General features: G+C 41.5%; 1 protein-coding gene across 1 annotated transcript; it reads right to left on the bottom strand.

Moving 5' to 3' along the window:
• Positions 1-64: 64 nt before the first annotated feature.
• frem1a (Fras1 related extracellular matrix 1a) lies at positions 65-25090 on the bottom strand. Its single transcript, XM_062384346.1, has 36 exons — positions 24698-25090; positions 23477-23571; positions 21715-22025; positions 21304-21500; positions 20621-20944; positions 20415-20523; positions 19522-19653; positions 18615-18959; positions 18387-18529; positions 17079-17275; positions 16902-16992; positions 16645-16812; positions 16356-16564; positions 15609-15702; positions 15249-15501; positions 13990-14193; positions 11779-11964; positions 11490-11686; positions 11194-11404; positions 9792-9936; positions 9554-9695; positions 8399-8594; positions 8017-8281; positions 7412-7829; positions 6923-7124; positions 6697-6841; positions 6476-6605; positions 6244-6316; positions 5975-6124; positions 5610-5815; positions 5453-5500; positions 5181-5366; positions 3930-4061; positions 3517-3632; positions 3197-3282; positions 65-2489 (listed from the first exon to the last, which is right to left on the bottom strand). Exons 1-36 carry the CDS (start codon positions 24938-24940, stop codon positions 2287-2289), a joined length of 6552 nt encoding a protein of 2183 aa, XP_062240330.1. The 5' UTR covers positions 24941-25090; the 3' UTR covers positions 65-2286.
• Positions 25091-25520: the final 430 nt, after the last annotated feature.

The following is a 25520-nucleotide window of genomic DNA, read 5'->3' as shown; positions in this document are numbered from 1 at the left end:
GCGGACCGAAAATATTATTACCTAAAATGATAATTATTATTATTAGTAGTAATCAGAATCAGAATCCTTTATCAGAATCCTTTAATAGTCCTACAGCAGCAGCGCAAGTACAATGCAACAAGAGAATAATAATGATAATAACAATTGAATATTAATACAGCTCTGCACAGCATCTAGTGTACTCAGTCTTGAATACAATATGTTCAGGAAGGCCCTGATTATATTAACAAATTTAATGCTACTTCCATCTTCCCTAAGTTAGCTATATTTTAGGAGAAAGTTTCGGTGACATTTTGTATGTTGCAGTTCTTTCTCAGTGATACAGATATTGAAGAGTTGTAATAAAACTACAAACAAGACCAGCATGAAACTGATAACGGACACAATCAGTTTGTCTTTGGAAAAGACTTTGGATACCGTCTCTGTCAGTAGTTTGAGAGATAGCATTGTGTGCAGATTTATTCTTGAGTAGGCTACTTAGAAGTGTAAAGAAATGTGACTTATTGAAACCTGCAGAAACCCTGGGCAACAAATACAAACTTATGTATAAAGTCTTGAAGGGATGAGCCACGCTCAGCACAAACAATAGGAAAAGAGGAAAGCGCTTTCCCAAAGTTAAAAAATACTCCCTCCAACACAAACACTAGCTGGTGAACAGATCACATTGTCAGATGAGCTGAAATACGACTGAGACAAGACTCTCTGCCCGACTGTCTGATGTTTTAAAAGCTGCTATTGTACTGAACATTTTAGAAATAACTTTTTTTTTTATTATTATTTAAAGCAGCCTGGTGATCAGTAACAACAAGTTGACATGTATCTATAAACATATACACATGTATATCTGAGTTTAAGTCAAACTCACTGAGCCGAGGAGCTGAGAACGGTGTCCCGAGTCCATCCAAACCTCTGAGAACTGCTCACAGCTCACATAAAAGGCCTCCTTTCATACCCACGCTGTAGATCACATGATGGGGATAATCACATTTCTGCCTAACCTTGTGGTTTGCAGGACCCACTGGAAAAAATCCAAATAACTCTGATGGTGTGGAATTCTCAAAAGAAAAGGGAAAACCAAAGCAGCAGCAGGGTCCAAGTGGGGCTTTGAAACTAATGAAGATATATCAACATGGAGTGTAGCTTTACCGTACCAGACAAAAGTTGTTTTAGGGTTCATAGACAGTGGCTAATTAGATTTGGATATGAGATAATCTCTGTCATCAGACCTTATATTTGAAGCTGATGTTCAAACAGACATTTTCTCTTGATCACTTGCTATCAGCAAGTTGCTTCTCGAAGTCATCACAGATTTGTGTCTGTTTATTGAAATCACACAGTGTGACTGATTCTTCCTGCCAGTTCTGTAAGAGTAATTTACATCAACTCAATAATCCAACAGCTGATTTTGCCAAATATTAGATTAGTTTACACAGATGATGCAATCTCAGCTATTATTATGTAATTTTCCTGTTGACATGGAAGGATTTAATTAGCACGCTTTGGATCTTAAACACCAACACGCTATTTGTGTTTTTAGAGGAGAAACATTTCACTCGTGTGATAAAAGAAAGTAGTCGGCCTGTAAACAGTGTACAATGAATAAAAAGAAAGAATCTCAGCCCTTTACACCCAAGGCCCAAAAATATTGGCAGTTGATCCTAGAGGCTAATTCATTGTTACACTTTAGATGATTGGGTTCCAAGATTGTTCCCTCCCCTCCCTCCCCTCCCTAACACCACTAGTAACGTGTACACAGAGCAGAAATGGTATTTTCATTAGTCTGTTTAAATACTGTTACAGTCGGTAATATGATTAAATGCAACCTCATTATGTACAGTGTAAGCACAACATAAGTTAAAAGTATAAAAGTTTTATAACTAGGTTTTGGACACTTCAGGTACAATTTCAACAAACTCATGTGCAACAATGTGGCTACAATACAAACTAGTTGACAAATCTGTGAACCTAGGGCCCCTGTGCTTAATCCAGACTTGGTTGGATCTGAAATAGTTCAAAGATGCTAAATAAGTTTTTAAAATTCTCTTGTGAGCTTTACATATAGCATATAACAATACTTTCAGTGGCTAATGTGAATAAATGCTGTGTAAACAATGTCACACAGTGTAGCAGGTTACTTTTTAGACACAACAATTGTCACAAAGTAAATCATAGGGAGTTCCTGCAAAAATCCACCTGATTGTCATGTCATCGTCCTGAGAATGAGTCCTTCCTGCAACTCCTCTGAAACACCCCAGTGAGCGGTTCATGGCTGTGACACTCTCACATTCAAGTCTTGACTGAACACACGAAGCGATGTCCCCTGCTGGATTTACAGTCTCGTATCTGCCACTTGGCTCTTCGCCACACCAGGATGCACTTTTTGCCTCCCTTCCTCTTTGACCTTGGGGGCGTTTTTCTCCAGTTGGTGTAGGTGACCGGCTCACCGCCGACCCACTCCCAGCGTCCTCGGCCTTCTCTATCATTCAGACCTTATATAGTAAGAGCAAAAAGAAAAATCAGATACAGTTTGTAGACCTGATATTGATTGGTCTAAAAGATTCATGAATAACACTGTAGTCCTTCCATCACACTGCAAGAGCCAAAAACTGAATACAACCTTGTTTATCTTTGTTTTACAAGCATGATTATACATAGTTCTATCCACCATTAGGCCGGCTGTGGCTCAGTGAGAGAGAGGTTTGTCCACTAACCAGAGGGTCGGTGGTCCTAGTCTCCCATGTTCCGCAGGACCGAAGTTCCCTTTGGCCAGAAACTGAACCAAAAGTGTCCAGACGGCTGATTCTAAAATACTGCAGTAACACGAGCAGCAAAAGCAGGACTAGCAGCTAGTGACGGTGGACGTCTCAGGTGAGAGGTGTGATAAGGATCAGTATCTGACTCAGTGACGCTCTGCTCCATTTATCTGCTGTGGTGATCCAATGTAAATGCAAATTTAAATTGTATGTCCTTGACTGTGAAACAGGAGGGGTTCATATGCTGTTGGCAGCTGGCTAAGATTATCAAAGCTTTTTAATTAGGTCATTTGGGTGAAAAAAACATTTAATCGTGTTAATTTACAAGATTCTAAATTTACATGTTTAACAAAACTTTATGAAGAGCATTGATGTCACAAACTGGACGTGATGTCTAAAATTGGAGGAGTTCCTTTATAAATAAATCCTAGAGAAATACATACCAATCCAAAATGGTTTTCTTCCACTGAAGTCCCACAACCAGTCCATGTCATCTTTAGAGAGAACACTCGCTAGACTTCCTTTATATCTGAGATAAAAAAGGAATAGGACAGCTGTGTTTTCTTTTGAACAGGTATTTATACAGTCAGGCAGGAGATTATACAGTCCTTGCATGTGACAGGGCACTAATCAGAAGCATGTACTTCATAGCTATGCTTTCTCTCTGACAATTTATATCTAGGTCTACTCATCCTTTAAGAAATATATCTTGAGTAGTTGTGGGAACACACAGACTGTGTTTGAGCTTCTTGTGGAAATGTACCTCTCCCTGCAGGCTCTGTTAGCTGTGCTCCAGGTGGCTTTGTGCTCAGAGCTGAGGGTGTAGCACTGGCCACTATGAAAGGTCCAGCCCTGAGGACACTTCTGAGCTCCCACCATCTGTTTCACACAGAGAAAGTACACAGAAAATCTGAATCATTCATTAAAATGACAATGCTTAGATATAACTTTAGTTTATCATCTCAATGATCTGGTCCACAATTTCAAATAGGGTAAAATGCCCACAATTTACAGTTCAAATTCAAATTTCACAATGGACAAGATATACGGGTGTTAACTTCCCTGCCACATACTGTATAAGTTACATAAGTAAAACAGTGAGACATTTGCTGTATTCCACTGATGGATATTCATTAGCATATATATTTTGTTATACATGTTGTGAAGCTGGAATACCTGATCGGTTGGTGCCCAGGGTTTCCAGGACACCCCGTTGCAGTGAAAGAGCTGATTAGTGGTTTGGTTGACATGGAGGAGTCCCATCAGTGCTGGCACACAGGGCTTGGGGATGAAGTTATCAGTTGAAGCCTATGCATAAAGAAATTCAGTGCGGAGTAACCAATATGCATTTGAGTGGCAAGTGTAAGGGAAATGTAACATGTGGTATACTTTGATTGATCAATATTGAATCTCTAACAAATGTCACTTTGATGTTGCTATTTCCTGTTGAACTGAATGAGTGTTAGCCTGAATCCTCCAGTCACAGTAATCTAATTAGTCTGGATGTAAAGAACTACTTTGATGTCATGTGACTTTCTCACCCACAAATTCACCTAACAAAGACTTTAAAGCACGGGGGATTTATGGTGGTAGTAGACATTAAGACAGATGTTACACTCCAGGGGTCTGAGATAAAGCAGGGGACAGGATCAACTTTCACCTATTTCCTGAATATCAAAGAGGCTGATCGATAAGTTTGTTCCTCTCTAGGAGGAGCTGTAAGATGTTTGAAGTGCTCCCTTTCTTGCATGTCATTAACTGTTTAACCACCCCCTCGCGAATGGGTGGGTTAACCAAATGTATAAATACCAACCACAGTCTTCCTATCTGGGTGCATATGACAAACTCAACTCTGTTGTATGTACCATGCTCGAGCATTAAATTGTGACAATACTGTAAGAGAATTGTGTCTCGTTTCCTCCTTGCTAAAGGCGGGATTGTAGAAATTGTCACGACACAAGACATTGACTGCTGTTGGGGAAAAAAGACAACCAATCACAGATTTGAGGGTGAAGTTAGGAATAAGGTCTCCATCTTCCTGGCATGCTACCCATGTAACTGAGCTATATCAATGAAAAATGGCCAACCAACTGAGACGTCAATGCAGCTATCTAAGTCTCAAACGTCTTAATTCATTGTAAAAACCCAACTGGTCCCAGCAACCACTAGCAAAACCGTGCTTATCGTCTAAAGACGAATTAGGGTAATGACACATTAATGGATTCTGCTTGGTGAGGACAAAATGAAACTGATTATTACCGTCATTTGAAACAGAAATTGGCATAAAGATGAATAGAATGTCAAGCTGAAGGATTTGAGGGAAAGACAGACAGACTGTTGAGCTGAAGCACTTGAAGTGGCCATGAAGAGATTTGGGCAAAAGTGAAACTGAGCTAATTTTCCAAGAGCAGCGATGTTTTTACTCACATGTCCCTTAACCAGTTCCGTTTTCTGATGTTCAGAGATCTTTCTTTGGGGACCATGTTTAGATTCAGTTAGCGCTGCTGCCGCGTGCTGCTGGGTCCCTCTGCTAACGACCCGAATGTTTGCTTTTCTGCCCTTCCTTGATGGGGAGGTGTCATCCTCTACTTGCACTTGCATGATGCCATGATACTGGAATAAAGGCACATTTTGTTCACGACTGAATGAATTTTCGTTTTTCAAAACTTGAACGTTTTAGAAAAGCTATTGTTGCTCACCGTGTAAACAATCTCTGTTCCATTGTGAAAAACTGAGGAAGGTGCAATCTGGAAGAAAGAGTTAAAGGTTCGAGCAAATTTTTACTGAAAACTGGAATAAAGCTACAACAAGAAATTAAATCTCATCCATCACTTACTGTTGAGAGAAGATACTTACAGACTTTGGATTGCCAATAACTCTGAGTTTCTTTTTTGGGAGACTTGCAGGTCTGGAGATGCTGTCTCCACGGGCCCAGAGGACTGATTCGGTGCCTAAGGGAAGTTTTTCCAGTTTAATGGATCCATGCCGGGGGTAGGTGTCTGACCTAATCTCTTCTCCTCCAAGGAGAGGAGCCTCCTGATCCTGGTTCAGCCTGCACTGCCCTGTCGTGATACAGTTTCCAGATAGTTAGAAAGATATCAATTACCTGAGCTTTAAGATTGACTAGCTCTGTTGTATTTGCGGATTTGACCCATGGCCTCAATATAAACAGGTGGGTTGCTCCAGAATGGTGAAAATAAATAACTGGGATTTAGTTGTACCCTTTCCAGAATCCCTGATGATGATTTGAGCCATGTTGATGGTGCCTATTGTTGTGGCTTCAGGGGAGATGAGTAGCACTTCAAACGTTTCCTCGGCCTCCTCAAGGTAATCCTGAATGATCTTGATTTGCCAGCTCCTCTTTGACACTCCTACAGAGACGGAAACATCACAGCTTTAATTTACAAGAGTTGTGCTGCCACCTTAAACAAATTGTGACTGCTTACTTTAAAATGCACGGTGGAAGCTTTCTATATTGAGCAGTACCTACCTGGATCCAACTGAATGAGGGAAGAAGGACTTATAAGGAAGTCTTTACCAGCTGTTGCAGTCACAGCCTTCACCTAAATAAAGACACATCATTTAAAAAATATGTCATCAGGTAGCAATAATAAATCCAAATCCTGCTCCTATAGCTTTATTGATCAGTGCTCATATTGAATATACTTATCAGGAGAAATAACACAACAGTTGGTCAGTTTCAACAACAAGTGGCCACCGACCTTGACAGTGATATATGATGACACTGCCAAGTTTCCTTTGCGGATGATGTCCAGCGAGACACCCCCTTGCTCCTCACATACAGAGAGCTGAGACAGAGACAGTTCCACGCTGGACCAGCTAAATTCCAGGCTGCAAAGATAAGATCAAGCACGGTGAGGATGACACGTGTAATTTAATATATCATCGAATTAAGAGTCAAATAGTTTCCCTCGCTCCTTACATGTGAGAGGGCCCTGTGTTCCCTAGAGGGTCAGACACTGTAAACTCCAGACTGTCTGAGAGAGACTCCCAGTCTGGATTGATGATGTAGATGATGGTTCTCTTGTTTAGCTCCGCCTGAGAGAAGCTCTGTCGCACAAAGCCACCTGTCAACGGCAAAGAGAAGACTTGGCTTTTTTTTAAGTTTAGCTTGAGTATAGACAGAAAAATCTAATGTATTTTCCTACCTGTAGTCATGTTTTCTAGGTAACCAAAGTAGGGCGGGCGAACGATGGAGAATATCAGCTCTTCTTCTCTGCTGTCGATGTCGTGGGCCTTCAGCTCCCGCGATGACAGATAGATCCCATATCGTCCATCGCCCAGATCCTCTGCCTTCCAAAGAGGAAGTAGCTTCACAACCACCGGAGCAGACTTATCCAAAGGCTTGATCTGCAATACAGGCATGTTTGTTTTTTAAATCAAATGAACAAACGAAATGTAATTGATCAAAAGAAAAGATTTACATAAGCACTTCACATTTATATATATATAAATAAATGTGAGTTGTGCAATCAGAGTCAGACCGTTTTTTGAACTTGGAACACATCATCTGCCACTTGGTGGCAAAGACCAGCTAAGGTTGCTTTAAGAGTTGTGTTACAATAACAGAGCCTCTAAATCCACAAAAGATCTCATCATATGATAATGTGATAATGCGATATGCCTTTATCACCCACCTGAATGGTGAAGAACACTGGTTCCAAATGTAACCGCCCATCCAGGAGGAAGCCTCGATTGGTGCTGTCAGAGGCCGTGAAGGCAAACCGATCGATCTGTGATGGCCCTCCATCATGTTTATATGATACCCCCATCTCTTGTATGTGTCTGAGTGTGAAGTTTGATCCCGCAGTCAGGGTGGTGTCCACTAAAAGCAGCCTGCCATACTGTGGAGGCTGGAGGAGGGTGAAGGTCAGGACGCTGGGTGGAGTGTCTGGGTCGGAAAGGGCCAGGCAGTCAGGACCCAGGATGATGGAGGAACCCTGGGGGACCGTGATGCCTTTGTTGGAGGACAGTGATGGCAGAACTCGATCCACCATTTCCACTGTGACCTCAAAGCTTCCATTTCGGCTGCTCTTCCCATTACTCACAACAAACCTGTCAAAACATTTAAATTTAAATAGTCAAACTAAAAGTGTTGTTATTCTTCAAGTAAATGTGACCTCAGTCAAGCTGGCATGGTGTAATGGTTGGAAGGAAATAACAATATCTGAATTGATCCAATTATTTTTATACTAGGCACTGGTATGAAGCAAATATGGGAAGTTTTGGCTTCTAAACTCACTGGAAGTTTTCTTTGTGTGCTTTTGCTCGATTGTCGTGCACATAAGCTACGAGGTTTGCTGCTATGTCCATCTGGCTGAAGGTGGAGATGGCCAGTCCAGGATGATTGATGTACTCTATGTGTCCCTGAGCGGGAGGGTTGGTGATGACATACATAAGCTCCTCTGGCTTCTCTGTGCCGTCTGTGGCCAACAGCACGTCTGTGGTGAGAACCACACGATCACCTCGACTGACGTTCACTGGTTTTACAAAGATGGCGATATTTCCTGAAAGTCGTTGAAACATTAATAGGTTGCATTGACATGATGATCACATCAGTGTAAATACACACCAGGAAGGACAAACACATTGGACTTGTGGCTATGAAAACTGGCATCTAGTACCTTTCTCAAGATCTTTGACAGAGATGTGGAAGTGCTGTGGTGGTGATTGATTCGTTCCGTCCAGCAAGTGGAAGACAAAGAAGTCCTGTGTTTTGGCGGTGTGCAGGCCTGTGTGCACATAGCGCAGAAGGTTCATGTCCACCATTTCCTGGGAGCAATTCTTTCCGGCTGTCAGCGTCACCCATTCCTGACCCTCCTGAGAAGGGATCAGTCATAGTTAGGAGCCTCCCTGGTTCTCACTAAGGTTTACATTGGAAGGTTACTGCATAATGACGCCACGCATAGCAATGTCATGGGAATCAGGGCTGGGTTCTTTGAATAGTGGAATTATTCTTTACAGGAACATCACTGCTATTTGTTGCTTTAAGTAAGTGTCTTCTGCATTTTTCTATATTAAATTAGATTCAACAGTTTAACACAGTTGGAAAAAGTTTAGTCAATGTATTCATGTCCAAGCTGCCATGGATTTTCTACTTTCTTAAAGTATTCTAAGGTTAGTAAACCTAAGATAACTGAAGTAAATTAAATCTTTTTACCAATTGGTGACATGGATCACATTTTTGGATATGACCACATTTATAAAACTTTGTGTAGCAACTTTTTATATATTTTCAATATATATTTTTTTAGATGCATTGAGGCGCGATGCCTCTACTAACAAGAGCAGCTTGATTCGAAATACATTTTCCAGACTTTTGACCTTTTTCCCACTGACATCTTATCAGTTTTTTTCAAAGTGAAAACTAGTCAGCATTGAATAAATTCCCTAAAGGCAGATTTGAGACATCATGTTCAAGACTACAAAATCATGCTGTTAGGTAACTATGACCTTGACCTTTACGTTACCTTGACCATCAATTTCATCTTTGAGTGTCAACTGGTCAAAATGTGAAGAAATTCACTCAAGGCGTTATAGAGATATTGTGTTTCACTCAGAAATCATAATACTTCAGGCCACTGGCTGTCACCAGCACAGAGGCATACAAATGTATGTTTTTATAATTAAAATGTATGAAATCTCAGTGTAAAAACAATGAGACAATAGTAACTCAGAGGGACAAACCTATTTAGAATCGTCACCCCATTGTTTACAGAGAATTCTATATATTCTCATCAATCAGTATCGCTTTGAAAACATAATGGCATTGCACTAACCTTAAGTTGAAGTAGGCCTTGGGTAGGAACACTCTCAAATATGTACATGACCTCAGAAGAGGGACTATCACCATCATGTGCAAACAGTGTTGCACTGGATATGAGCCTTGTTTCCCCTGGCTCCACTTCCAGCCCATTGTTCCTAATGGACACAAGATTGAGGTAACAATTGTGTTGTTTTTCTACAAGCAATTGTGTGATAATTACTTTGAATAGGAACTGAAGGTGTTAGTCTAACCTTATAGTCCGAGGCTCCTCATCATTGACTGGCAGAACTTTAACCATCACTTGTCTGTGGAGCTGGTGCCGGCCATCTGTCAACTGGATGGTAAAAGTGTCCTCCATATTCTCGGAGTCATCATGCATATACGTCAGATCCATACCTGCAATATAATGATGACAGATTTATTAGAGTTTTTGAATGATGTAATACTGAGGTGGAATGGTTCAACATGATGGAAACCATTTTTGCATGTCAACATCGTTTGATTGTAATAAGACAAAAAACTAAAATACTCAGTATAACCTCAATAAAGCTCCTCTGTTTATTTGTAGTCCTTAAACTTGAAAGATCAAAAGTTATATTTAGGATCTTTATTTTTTCAGATTTGTGATCATAGCTTACATTGTTTGTCACTTTTACCAACTCTACAGGCAGATATCAGCGTTTCTTTACACATCATATCAAGAACTTATCTTAGCTGGATAAGAAAACCCAGACTTAACTGAAACAGTTGATAACCAGCTACATAGAACAGCCCCATCCACCCTGATGATTAGAAAGCTGCTCCAGTGAGAGGACAATGAGCAACTGTTCTCACCAGCTGAGTACCATTCCATGTTTAATGACCTACTGATATATTGCTCTTCATATGTGGCAGTTTCCTGTGTGAAACTTGTATCATCTTCCTCACAGGCAAGCAGTGGGAGCACTTATTACTGCAAGACCAAGGCCCTGTGCCAATTCCTCTCCCTTGGCCCTACCCTAGATATGAAGTGCCCTTCGCTGGGAGTGTCCCCCTCCAAGAGAGGGCTAGAAAGTCTTACAGGGACACATCTGATACTGCAGGACAGATGGGACAGATTGTGATATTGATTTTGATACACATTCAGTCAGCATGTTTACGTTTAGTTCAGTGTTACGTAGTGCTGTCAATAGAAACTTCTGCCCCGCACTGAAAACAGTATACACGAAGAGGGAATATTTTCATGTACGGGACCCGGGTGTACCGAACGTTACTCATTACTCCTTAAGACTGTTTACACGCTAGTTTTGAAGGCCGGAATAGCGATTTATCTGATTTACTGGCAGGGGTCGTCACGTTGATTCACCTCATCCATTCGTCAAGCATTCTGGTATTTCAGTCTATCATTCATTATTAGGGGTGTCCTGAATACATTATGTTGAAGAGGTGTTTGAAGGGCTAGTTGCTCACTACCCCTACACCACATATAGAAATGGAACAAGGCTACCCCTTCACGACCACGGGCAAAACGAAGGGGTAGCGCCAAGTGGTAGGACAAATGGGTTGATTGGGAGAGGGCGCAACTCTGTCTCGGTGTGGCTGTGATTTGGTCTAAGTTCAAACTGTGAAAATTATGTACAAAACTGAAATGAAACACAGACTTGTAAAAAGTACCATTAGCCAGATCTGTCATCGTAAAGTCGACCACAGGTGAGTGGGGAATAGCCTCTCGTCTCTTGCTGACAGGCCTTTCACTGTTGTGGTCAATGATGCTGCCATGCTGAGGGGCTTTAACGATGCTGAACAGCAGGACGTTCCTCGGGACGTCCAGATCCGCTGCGTGCAGCACAGATGAGTCCAGCTGCTTTGTTTCTCCTTCTCGTACCTTATCGCAGAAGCACATCAATCAATATTGGAATTTCTCCGGTTTGTTATCATCTTCATAAGTGAGACTGACTACGAACACTTACTGTGATATTGCGAGCCACAAAGTCTGGGATCTCATCATTTGTTGGATTGATAATAATGTAGAAGGGTACATGCGCAGAACTGTGTTTCCCATCCGACACACAGAGCATGAACTGGTCGACTGTGGGCTCCATCCTCTGGTGTCTGGACTGTACATAGTTCACCTGACTGTCAATGATGTCTTTGAATGAAAATGAGGCTGTTGAAAAGAGAACGGAAAAACACTTGAAACTTGAAAACGTTTTTGTTTCATACCTGTGATAAAACCATACGGTATATCCTAATGCTTACCTATGCTTATGCCTGTGTTACTTTTCTCAAAGCCAGGACTTGGCAGGACATTTTCAATGTAACCAAACTGGGGTGGAGATATCAGACTGACCACCAGTTCATCCAGGACGGTGTCCACGTCAGAGGCCTTCAAATGAGAAGAAGTTATCGGGGCAGTTCCACCTTCATCCACCATAAAGATGTCTCCTATGAACAAATAGGAAAGTTCTAAAACGTCATACCAGTATCCCTATCTTTGTACTCAGACATACAGTGGTCAGTGTAATGTGATCATTGGTCCAAATACAGTTTTTCTCAATTGTTAACACACGTTTTTCAAAACAATAACGTCTTTCTCAAAACTGCACACAGAAAACTGAAAACCTCACACACAAAATGCTAAACCTGACACTCCCTTTGCAAGATGACTCTTTGCCATCAAATCTCTTACCTGTTCACAAAATGGAACTCGTGTTTTCATTTGGTACACACAGCCATTTTTTCAAATGACACACACATACCATTCATTGAGAACACACAACTAAGCATTTGCTTGCACACTACCAAGCATTTACAGCACACTGAAGTGCAAAACTGAAAACACAATCATCAAAATGAAACACACCATATGAATGACAGTGACTCTGGAGAATGAGCCATTTCTCCTTTTGTAAATGTCTCAGTGTAGGCCCACTTTTTTCATAGTCAAACATAAAACAGCACATAAATATGCAGCATAAAAAGGTTTATTTCGGTACACACAGAGAACAGCACTGTAAACCGGCCTGCTCACCACCCCCCCCCCCCCTTCACAAAAATTACAGTTTTTCACAATTGTTAACACACGTTTTTCAAAACAATAAAGGCTTTCTCAAAACTGCACGCAGAAAACTGAAAACCTCACACACAAAATGCTGACAGGCCTTGACACTCACGTCGCCACAAGCCTCCTCCATGGCCTGGAGCAGTGGGACCTGGTCCTGTGGGTTCCGTTCATATACCTTCCACCTCCAAGCTGAAAATAATTCCTCAATAGGATTCAGGAAAGGAGAATAAGGTGGAAGGTATAGAACGGAGAAATGTGGGTGGCCCTGAAACCACTCACGCACTTGAGCAGCCCGGTGGAAGCTCACATTGTCCCAGATGACAACGTGATGGATCCGCTGTGGGTCTTCTATCTGGCCAGGTGGTACCAGCAGGTCATGCAGGCCATCCAGGAAGACGAGGAGACGGGCAGCGTTATATGACCCTAGTTGGGCATGGCGGTGCAAGATCCCATGATGATTCATTGCAGCACACATTGTGATGTTCCCACCACGCTGGCCGGGGACCTCAACAATGGCCCGCTGGCCAATGACGTTTCTGCCCCGTCGCCTCCTCTTCACCAGGTTGAATCCCACCTCATCAATAAAGATGTACTGGTACAACACATTAGCTGTGTCATGCTCCTGGATCCGCTGACACAGACAGCATGACAATGCAAGTTACAGTATGGACACAGAGAGGTCAACACAGTGGGCTACATTGAGACACTGTAGAAAAGGAACAATATTGGATTACAGGTAAAATACATGCATGTGTCAGTGCTGAATGTTGGTACTTACAAGCACAAAATGGGACCCTGAACACTTGTTTCATTCACATGGCTGTCCTATGAAGAATACGGTCCAATGTAGAGAGGCTGATGGTCTGGACGTTTCTAAATGTGGCATGGTCAGCCAGGATCCTAGTTTTTATTTGTTTGAGTGTGATAGAGTTGTTCTCACGAACCATATCTACAATATCAGTCTCCTGTTCGGCTGTGTAAATGAGGTGAAATTGCTCAACAGACCTGAATGTTTAGAGATTTGAGTATTAGTGTGTTGTAGGTTGATGCTTTGAGATTTTACTTGAGAAGTGTGTGCAACAACTGAACATTGTGTATAGTGTTTTGACAACAATGTGATGTGTAATTGAAATCAGAGTGTAAAGAATGAAAGTCAGAGTCTAATGCAGATAAGGGAGTGTGAATTAGTGCCAAATTGGGTTGAGTGATTGGTACATGAAGTGAAGGTTGTGCAAATTGTGCCGAATTTTCGCTTTTTGTGTGTTAACAATTGTGAAAAACTGTAAACAACTATAGAGAAATAGTTAATAATGGTGTAACAGTGTTACTGTGTCAATGACATTTTTAGACCTTTTTACATTTATAAGTCATGTATATCATTTTAGTAAGGGAAATAAATGGCCCACCTGTTTCCAATGAAGGGGCTTGGCTGTCGACTGGAAACACTGTGATCTGGAGGTCGTACACAGGGAGGCTGTCCCGGAGCTGCGCTGTACCTCTGGTCCTGGTGGGATTTCCTCCCCCGCAGCACAGAGCATAGTTTTCAGTTTCTCCATCCGAAATGACAAATGTAATGGTGTCATGGCGAGGAGTGAGACCAATCTCCAATCCTGAAACAACATCCGGAGCACTTTTAGAGACAGTGTGTTTCTCTCTCTCAATATATCTCCTGTTTACGTTAACTGTGCAGCTCTGACAGATTCAAATGAGATTTCTGAATGTGAACTTTCCCCCTTTCTAAAGGAATCAGGGGAGGGTTTCTAACATTCTGGGCCCAACCAGCCGATGGTCACAAGTTTTTTAATTTGAATTTCTAATGTCAGTTACTGTATGGTCTGTGGCCTGACATGGCCTTACTACCAAAAACCGTCTAATCTGAAAAGGGCTGGGTCCTAACCCTAATTTAAAATGCAATATTGTGAGCACAAACTTGGCACAAGTTCAGAGCCAATCCATACCCTCCATTAAATGGGTACAAGATTTTATCACACACTCCTTGTGCCGAGTGCTAGACCCAAATGTGCAGAGAGAGAGCGAGAGAGAGAGAGAGAGAGAGAGAGAGAGAGAGAGAGAGAGAGAGAGAGAGAGAGAGAGAGAGAGAGAGAGAGAGAGAGAGAGAGAGAGAGAGAGAGAGAGAGAGAGAGAGAGAGAGAGAGAGAGAGAGAGAGAGAGTGTAGCAGGAGGACTTGAAACACAGGGAAACAACAAGGCTATGTTAGGGTTGCTAAAATGAATCTGATCAAAGAACGCATTAACTGTATTACCAAGCTTTCAGCATATTATGCTGGCAGGGACAACTTATAGTTTCTAGTTTATGGATAATTATAGATTAGTATGTTTACTCCAACAACATTATCTCTTCTAACTACACATTGGCTAAGAAGATGATGGCCTAATAATCAAAACAAAACATGTTAAGATGCACAAATATTGCTTTTATATCTAGCACTTTGTAGTTTGGCTTTTTGAAGCTAATGTACTGACATGATTCCTGCTGTTCTGGGTTTTTGGCCTCATGGTTGAATGCACTTATTTGAAGTCGCTTTGGATAAAAGCAGCAGCTAAATAATATGTAATGAAATGTAAAAGCATCGTAAACACTGTGCTAAAGTGGGCGACTGTGACCCTTTAAAATTGGTGATCTTTGGTGATCGCTGCAGTCTACCTGTGTGTTTGTAGGTGATTATCCCAGCTGTGATATCTGCCTGGAGGAAGTGATCAATCACGACACCATTTCGTAGCACCACGCCGTGATACGGCTGCCGCGCAATCAAGAAGCCCAGGCTGCTGTTGTCGCTGTCTGCATCAGAAGCAAAGATGTACTCTGCTGTGATGGTGATCTCCTGACCCTCAGCGCAGTTGAGAACAGGTTTCAAACCAGCGACCAACACAGGGACCTCTTCATTATTGGGCTTCACCTGAAGAACACACGCAAGTCACTTAAGTGAAACAAAAAAGGGTCCAATAGTGTGAAGCAATTTAGATCTATTTTCTTAAGGAACCCCCTTACAATCGAAACAATTACCTTCACTTGCAGGATGAAATTGACTGAATTGCTTCCATCCGTTGCAGAGAGTTCAATGTTGTCCTCTAGAGTTTCTGAGTTGTCATGATTGTAACTGTGCATAAAAAGAAATTCAAGTTAGGGAAGACATTCTGACCAAAGAAGGAAACAGTCAGAGTTCAAATAATGAATTAATTCCTATAGCAACACTGACATTCTGATGGCCTCATTCCTATCATGTGGCCATATATAATTTTTAATAAAGTCCATTATGTAATTTTCTGATATGACATCACATATCTTGTAAGGGGGAATAATGTAATGATCAATATGAGCTTGAGATTGTCTCTTTAAAAAATGTCCAGTGTGTAAGATGTAGGTGAAAGGGATCTATTGGCATTTCAATTATACTAATTGTTGTTTCCTTACCCTAGAATTAACAGAGGCCAACATGTTTGTTTTTTTTACAGTAGTTGAAACTGGACAAACTAAACATAGATTGAGTTTTTATCCCAACTTGATAGAGAACCTGTGGCCGCCTTCAGTTGTCATACAAACTCAAAAGGTGTTTAGTTTATTCCAGTCTGGGCTATTGTGAAAAACATGGAGGCCTCCAGGACCCTCCTGATGTAAATATAAACAGGTACTGCTTCTGGCTTAATCAACTTGCAAGGATAATAGGGGGGACATGTAGTTAGTGCTATTAGGATGATCTAACCTTTTAAATCCCAAATGACATAAAGAAATGAATAAACCAGGATTTCTGACCTAACTTTAAAGCTTTTCACGTCTTGCACGGTGAACGCCTGGCCTGGTTGGAGCAGGAGGCCACCGATTTGCATGGCTCCATGCTGTGGTTCCTTTTGCAGCGCCACCCGCAGGGCTTCCTCCATAGAGTCTATATCTGAGAGCAGCAAGTGTTCAGGGCCAAGCCAGCACTCCCCTCCCTCATCTACAGTCAGAGCATTGGTGATGACCTGGAACAGAATATATCTGCACTTTTCTACACATCCACATGCAATGAATGAGACAAGAATGATACAATTATCTCCTCCACCTGTGGTGGCTGGTTGTCTTCTGGTGTCACAGTGATGTTAAAGCAGATCCCAGTGACTGTTTTGCCCAGACGGTTTGTGACAGAGAGAACAAACTGGATGTGCTGGGGGTAAGGCCCGATGTCCATGATTGGAGGCATGTAGGCCACTTTCATGAAGTTCACTGCATGCTGGAAACAAGACAAAACATAAATCACTGAGTTTTTGATAAATCTGTCAACACGTGTACATTTAATGTAGTAAAAACTCAAAGCGTTACTTGCGTGAAGAGCCTCAGAACAGGTGCATTGGAGTCTTTGGTGAATTTGGGTATACTGTCCACCAGGAACAATCTCCCTGCATCAGGAGTGCTGCACATCAAATCAGGAGCACAGTGTTCAGACAGAATGCTCCTCCGCACTCGGGTGTATAGATTCAGTTTTTAGAGCATACAAACCTGTGAGGACCAATGTGGAAAGGCGGAGTAGTAACTGTGTATGTCAGCTCACTGTCAGGGGACTCCAGGTCTACAAAGTGAAGCTGTTGTCGTGTTATATGGACCACTTCTGTTTCTTTGTTCACAAGACACCGGCTGGCCCCAGGAACCTCTTTAGGTGGTTGGTCTGGAACAGCTTCTATGTGCACCAGCACCATCTGAAGACACCATAGTACAACTCTATGACAGAATTCCACTGCACTAGACAATGAGTAAGAAAGCAGGTCTTGTTTTTTAGAGACGCAAAGAGTGTGGCTCAAAAGCTGACAATGTCCCTTGGTTGGTTTCATGAAATTTGGTATCAACAATAATGGTACCAAGAAGATGAATCACTAACAGTTTTGGTTTTGGATGCTACATATTTGGTTCCCAGAGGATGAATATGTAGATTCCCGACTTCCCGGTGGAACACAGGAAGTAAAAAGCCAACATGTTTTTAGCTCTAAAGCTTCACTGTGTCTATACTGTATGTACAGAACAGCTAGCAAGGCTGTTCCTGCTAATGCTGAAATTGTACATACTGTACATACATAGATACATACAGCTTCGGACGCAAGCAGCTGCCGAGGTTAACGATAGCTTTATAAAATACTCAAAACAGAAATACCACTGAGAGATGGCAGGAATGCGATTGCTCAGTTTCAGCTGCTTGGGTGTTTTTGATGCTGGTATAAATTGTTGATAGTGAAGAGAAGGTTACGCAGGTTGTAGAAAGACTCAAGAGTTGTCCATCCGTCCATCGTTTGTTAAACTGTTCCTCAAACCAGAAGCTGAAGGTATGGTACAGTATCTAGAGTGGGACTGCCTTCAACAAACTAGTAGCACATTCATCCCATTGGATCTAATTCAACAGGATCCATTTTCGGGTAACTGTCATCAAATGAATTAGAAATTAACCTAAGCTTAACCTAACCTTGAGCTGCAGTGTCAATTAATAGTTATAATAAACAGTTTAATCCTTTAACTGTGATGACAAAAATGTTTTGTTAAACTTAAGCGTTTTTTTAAAAGGTGTGACAATAGCTATAATTCACAGGTGACAATTCCTTTAATGGAAGAGTATGAACATTTGAATGTAAGATTTCCATATAGTCCTTCTTTGCCATGAAGGGTGAGTCAAAGTCTAAAAGTCGATAGACGATAGTGAGGTAAACTAGTTGGGTTAGGAGGTAAGATTAAATAAGGGAGAGTTTAGAGTTTACACAAGAAATTTGACATTGCACAATGCTGTCGTCATGTAGAATGTCATTTCGTGATTCTGTTACCCACCTGCGGCTCTGACAGGTTTGGGGGGTCATGGAAATCAGACAGCACCACCTCAAAAGAATCATCAAACACCTCGGTTCCGAGGTGTCGATAGTAAACCAAGGACTGTGACAGGTCCCTCTGCAGAAAGTGGCTGACAGGGTAACCTGAATTACAAGCAACACAAACATAACACGATATTGTTAAAGAGAAAACAAACACACAAAAAAAAAAAAAAAACATTCTCCTGACCTGTGAGCCCCGGTCCTGGGATTTTCATGACTTCTCCTGCCCGCGGCGGGCGGGTTATGTTAAATAGGATGTAGTCGTCACTTGAGTCCATGTCTGAAGCCTGTAGGGTGGAGCCCATGAGCAGAGCTGTTTGGCCCTCAGACACCTCCAGCAGCATGTTGGTGATGAAGAAAGGAGGGCTGTCATCCTTCGGCAGGATGTTGATGGGGAACTTGTGCCGGGTCTGATGGCGACCGTCAGTGATACGGAAGATAATGAAGTCTTTGGTTGAGTCACTGTCGTCATGGTGATAGCAAACCTCGCCTGCTCTGATATCGTTAACTGTGAACATGAAGCCTTTTCCACCTGGAGATTACATCATAAAAGCAGAACTTCAAAAATATACATTTTGGAATTGTACACATATCTGAAAGCATTAAAGGGATGGTTCACAGAAAAATTAAAATTCACTTATTACCCACTCATCCCTGTGCCAATGGAGGGGTGGGTGAAGTGTTTGAGTCCACAGAGCACTTCTGGAGTCTCAGGGGTAAACAGCATTAGCTTAGCCAGTTCCAGTGGACTTTTAGTCTTGGAAGGGAAAGACTTTTATATGAATGTCGGGGGGTTGCGAACACTTGGATGACACCACATTAGTATGGGGGCAGGATTGTAGTCACGATTGACTTCAATTGTATTTGGATTAGGCTGCAGTGCTGATTACCATTGAAACTCTGGATGGGTTGCGTGGACTCCCTCCACTGGCATAGTGGTGAGTAGATATTGAATTAACATTTTACTGTGACCTATCCCTTTATTCTCTACAAAAACTGGAAAAGTGGTAAAAACAGAGTCACAGCAGCTCTTAAAGTGAGCTGCCATTCCAGCCAAGGTTAAACAATAAAATTGGAGAGGTGTGTTGTTGTACCTCTAACAGTGAGCCTTCCGTGCTGCAGACCGTCCACAGTGATGACACGAACAGCTTTCAGGTTGTCATTGTCCACAATCTGGACCTGATCCCACGTTATAGGACGAGACTGACCCTCTAATAGGCTTAGACCTATGCAATGATTATTGATAAACAACAACATTTAGTGGAATTTGGGGTACAACGTGTGCCAAACCTAATTTTGAAGGACGACTAAAAAAGAGATATAGTTTAGAGTTCAGAGACCTAACTTTCTGTTGTTCTCTGATGCTCAGGATAAAATTGAGTTAGCTTTTGTTTACAAAGACATAAATTCTGTGTAACACAATTTTTAGATTTTCTCTACTTCAGTATATCGATTCTTACAGAGAAACCTTGTCTGGTGCAGTTGTACAGCTGTGTTAATTGTGTTTTTGTTTGTTTAATATTGACCAACAAGGACCAAAAGTAAAACAAAAGCTGAACCATACACATCAACGCAAATTATTGCTCAAGAATATGTTATTGCTCCATCAGCAACATAAGACATATACAGAAAAAATGCATCGATTAGAATTTGAGCTGTGTCTCTGTCCCCCCCTCTTCACTTTCCCTTTAGCTCTCCTTTGGTCTCCCCCAACTTCCAAAAATGTCTGGCTCTGTAGGTGTTTGATGTTGAACTTTCTTCACAAGCTAGCTGCAATTTTTTTATTTAAAACTTAGGTGCTAGCTTTGCAGTTAATGTTAAAATTATTTTAAAACTCTGTTGCTGTTGAAAGGTTGGAATATAAACAAAACTGAAAATTTGGCATGGCATCGAAACAATGCATTACACATAGTCATCTCATAAACTGTAAGTGTAAATGCAATCTGAATTCTTTTATTTAATTTGCAATTTGAAATTGTCAACATACCCATGTTCCAGGAAACTCTGGGTGCATTCGTGTCTGCATTCCTTACAGACACGTGAACAGTCATTGATGGGCTCTTCTCAAAGAAAAAATCGTGCACCCCAAATTCAATCTGTAGGGACGGAGACAGAACTTTTCAGGCTATAGACTATACCAAAATATTTATATTTAAAATATAAATATTTTAATATTTGAAAGGGATACGCTACCTCGTAATTCCTTCGTTGAGTATGAGAAGAGTTCGGAGGTTGATACCCAATGAGCATGTCATTGAGATCCAGCCATGTGAAGGAGGAGATTGGGCGGGTGTGATCGGACAGATGAGTGAGGAAGCCGTCCACAGGGGGTTTGGTGATGTTGAAAACCAAGAGCTGCTTGACAGTTTCCTCATCTTCAGCATCTAGTGTAGCAGTGGAGAGTGGAGTGAGGATGAACTGGTCCACTTCCAGGATGAACATGGACATGAACGATGGTTTCGGAGGCTGATTGGGCATTGCACCAACTATCCGCACTGGAATCCAGATCTGTTCAGACTACTCCAGCGTGTAAAGAGAAATAAACCACAAAACATTATACTTCAAAATTGATATTGTTTCTATCACATTAACCATATCGAATTTATGTAATGCCAAAAATCACCAAAAATAATAACCAAAGAAAATCAAAGACTGTCATAGCAAGTTTACTAATGTAGCCTGTCTTAAACTTTCTTACACTTACTGACATGTGAACTTGAATACTCTGTGAAGTCATTCAATATATTTTTCATGCCAAAGCTACTTGTACTCATTAGCAGTACATCAAATGACCCTTTGTTTGTTTCCCCCGCTTGAAACTTTACATATTTCAAATCACTTTGAGTTGGCGCCAGGCTGTAGAGGATCCAAATTACCTTGTATATGCTGCCACTCCTGGAGTCCTTGAGGTCCAATCGAATTGTGATGTAATCTATATCTGGAGATGGAGGATCTCTGTGCTGATACCGAACTCCCATTAACAGGAAGTCATCACAGGGAATCTTGGTCATCTTAACCAGCTTCAGACCCTTCAGGCAGTCCTCGGTTTTACACGTGGCTCTGGCTTTATTATCTGAATAATGACAAAACCATACGGAGATATGGTCAGACATCAATCTGTTCAAGCTTTAACTATGGTCTGTATTTAAATAGAGACGTTTTAGTCTCTTCTCTACAAGCTGCTGGCAGTTAAATACAAACATGTTTTGTATTGGTGAAATGTTTACTTTTCACTCGTGCAGAAACTGGGGATCGTGGATTTCCCATCATGCATTTTCATCGATTACCTAGTTGCTGACGTAAGGGGATGAAACTCTCTGGCTCGTCCCCTCTCTTGGTGGCTTTCTCTGGCTCTCCAGTGACCAGCTGGCCATGGGCTGGCAGGTGGGTGTCATGGCCGGTCAGATGGATGCTACACTCCAGGCTAGACCTCCGCTCGTAGTGGAAAGACAGCGCGTTGCCATCGAGTGCTTCGGAGAGGCTGTAGAATTCAGGCACCTCCAAGGATTGAGGCCCAAGCTTTATAATGCTGCATTCAGGTTCCACAATGTCCACATGAAGGGTAAACACCTCCATGTGTGTCTCTGTCTCTGTGAACCTGGTCATAAAGATACAGGGTGATCAAGAAGAAGAAGAAAGAAAGAGTATATTTACCATCACATGGCTTTTCACCTGTGTGTGTGTGTGTGCAGGGCCGGCCCTAGCACATTTGGCGCTCTAGGCAAGCTTCACCCCTGGCGCCCCCCCCCCCCCCCCCCCCCCAAAAAAAAAAGAAAATATTTTTTTCAAAACGATTTTCCACGAAAACGTATACAATTATTTCTTTCTTCGTCGAAGTTGCTTGGACACACACACTCTAACCATAAGCCTTAATGTAATAGCATGTTCTGACAACACCAAGGAGGTACGTACCTCGATTTTTGCCTCATTGTACCCTAATGTTATATTCATTTTTTTTATGTCAAAATATTGGTTGGAGATATATGTTATGGGTCCCAAGATTGATAGCACAGCAACAACGTATATCTGTAGAATACAGAATGAATGCAGCAGCAGTAACGACAGAAAGCCTTCAGTTCCTCATCCAGACTATATCTTATTCAAATTAAACACAATTTCAAGTACAAGCATTTCTCTGAGTGTAACTTCATTTTAAAGTGCATAAAACATACATTAAATTATTATGGTGTCTCTTTCCTCCAAACATCTTAATATACATTATCACTCATAAAGAAATATAAACATTTACAATATAGACCTATTGAACATTAGCTTATAACTGGTATTTATAAGGCACAATAATAATTCATGAATTAATTACAGAGTCTGTGTGTGTCGGAGCTGAACTACACACTGTAAAGTAAACAATATCTATCGCGACCCGCCTGCAAGACGACGCGCAGGTAAAACAAACCTAAGGCGAAGGTAGCCCCTCCCACCTGGTGCGCGAGCGTCTCCCCTCACTGCCCAGCGGAGTTTCTGAGTTTAACCAGTCTAAGTAGATAATCAAAATGACATAATATGTCTCAATGACACTCGTGGTGATCAAGCGAAGCTTCAGGAGCTAACGTAGGTGACCTAACCTGTAGAATACAGGATGGATGCAGCAGCAGTAAAGACACGGAGCATTCACTTCCTCATCCAGACTGCACCTGACAGGTGTGCGGACGTTACCCCCAAAGAGACAGGACGGGGTGCAACTGCTCCGTGCCAAACGTTCCACCTGAGTGCTGCTGTCATTTACTGATTTCTCTAGTGAAACTACTTAAATTACTGTTAAAGTGATTAAATACAATATTTTGGGCATACCACATATAAAAGGGGGCGCCAAAAATTCAGCCTAGGCGCAGTTTTTGGCGCCCCCCTCTGAGTGGCGCCCTAGGCAACCGCCTATGTCGCCTGTAGGAAAGACCGGCCCTGTGTGTGTGTTAACAGGTGTGTAGTTGAGACGATGAACACCCGAGTAATGAATACCCATGGGTTGGAATATATAAGTGTTGTCAGGTGTCACAGCCGGTGTCTCTTGTTGAATAACATCAGGTTTCGTACCTGTACAGTCGAAGCTTGACAGTGTCCTCTTTTAACAGTGGGCATCCATTGTGGACATACTTCACCTCATCAGCCAGATAATGGCAATCAAAAACCTGAGGAAAGAAAAGGAGAAATGTTAATGATCCAATATAAAGAGTGAGTCAGGCCTAATGTATGTACGAGATCTGCCTGAATATTACATACTGAAGTATAATAAGAACTTCAATTCTTATAGCACCTTTTAAGGGCCCCAAGGACACTTTACACATTTAAGGGACAAGGACGTTTTAGAGGACAAATACAAGGTTGTGCACAGAAGTGAGAGGGCCTTTTGGAATTATTGTGTTACGTCAAGTCAAATGCAGTTTTAAAAAGACGAGTTTTGAGTCATTTTCCGAATCAGAATCAGAATTCTTTTTATTGCCATGTATATTTGCACATACAGGAAATTGCCTTGTTGTGGTTGGTGCACTTTACGAAAAACAATATAAAAACAACAATATCGAACGATATAACCCCGAATGTCCAGAAGGATGTGGATTTGCAGAGGGTAAGGGCCGCTATGCTGAAAAAATCTGGTGTTGGGGACAGTGACCAGATTCCTGGACGGGGTGTAAGGTTCATTCAGTAAAAGTAGTGAAACACTAAAATCGAGATAAAGTCTGCTAACATCAGCCAACTTGAACCATTATAATCTAGTGGTCATTTCGATAAATCTCTGACAAAAACAGCTATTTTTGTTCATCCAATAAAACTAACTTTAAGACCTCTGTTACTATGTCTCACTATGACAACGTCTCTATAACTCTAAAGCCATGTTTGATTCTGCTGCTGTCTCCTGGTACAACTGATCATTACAACAACCTAAAAACAAACTGCAAAAAGGCTCAAAATAACTGACCAGAGACTTGATCACTTACAAAATTTTTTTAATAAACTGCATCAAAATAATTGTTTTTCTAATTAATAATTTATTTATTTATTTAATATTTTTTAATATACAACCAAATGGCAAAGTATAGATTTGGAAGGAACGTTTCTGAATCATTGTGTTAAAATAACTGAGTTGTCATCATTACAACACTAATAATATATGAAATGGTTGGCTACATGTTAGCTGTCAAACAGTGCTGTGGAAGTGTAATGCATGGCTTCAAGCTACACAACCTTGTTTTACAACACATGGTAAATCGCCTGGAACATACAGGGGGTTGTATCTGGAAGAGGATTTTCCATTACCTGAGGCATGAGTTCTCCCACTCGCTGAGTTATGGGCTCTTTGAACACCACCTCCACCTTGCACGCATCCTTCTGACGGGGAATATGGAACTGCAGGTCGCCCTCGTCAAGGTAGGCCGACTGACCCCGTTTCACCTTTAGACGCTTGTTGACTTTCACGAGGGAACCGTGCGAAGAGGAGGTCATTCCCAGCAGAAGCACTGCGAGCAACGTCCAGGCCTGTATTTGACCCTGTGAAGCCATCACTGTCAGTCACTGCAGGGTCCTCAACGACTCCCAACAAAAGCAGGATTGCTTCAGAGTTGAACAAGTGAGTTATTCCTCTCGAGAAGAAACTACATTTTCTTCTGGTTGAATGATGATCAGCTTTTTTCACTTTTCCACATAAACCGTCAGGACCTGTAAGGGAATGAAAAGGTTTCAGTTCATTACATTTCATAAATATATATTTATGACAGTACATTTTTTAATACTGTTGCTCACTGGTTTCTGTAACGCAATAAAAACTATAAAGTGGAGCAAAAGCATTGTTTTATAAAAGCAATCATAGCTGCATTTATTGATTGTAATGGCAACATTAAAGGTTCAGTGTGTAGAATGGAAGTTTCATGTTCCTCTCACCTCACCTGCCCCTTCCAAACATGACAGACAACCTGTGGAAACCTTCAGTTGTCATAAAAACTCAAAAGATGTTTAGTAAAGAACATGGCGACCTTTCATAGAGGGGACCCGCTCCCGATGTAGATAAGAAGTATTTAAATGGAAAGGGTTAATTTTAGGGTTAAGAAATAACAATTTGTACAATTTAGATAATTAAACACTA

This window comes from Platichthys flesus, chromosome 24, assembly GCF_949316205.1.
Source record: "Platichthys flesus chromosome 24, fPlaFle2.1, whole genome shotgun sequence".
Classification (NCBI taxonomy): Eukaryota; Metazoa; Chordata; class Actinopteri; order Pleuronectiformes; family Pleuronectidae; genus Platichthys; species Platichthys flesus.
Note: the sequence above shows the minus strand (reverse complement) of the source record. Positions and strands in the feature narration are given on the sequence as shown.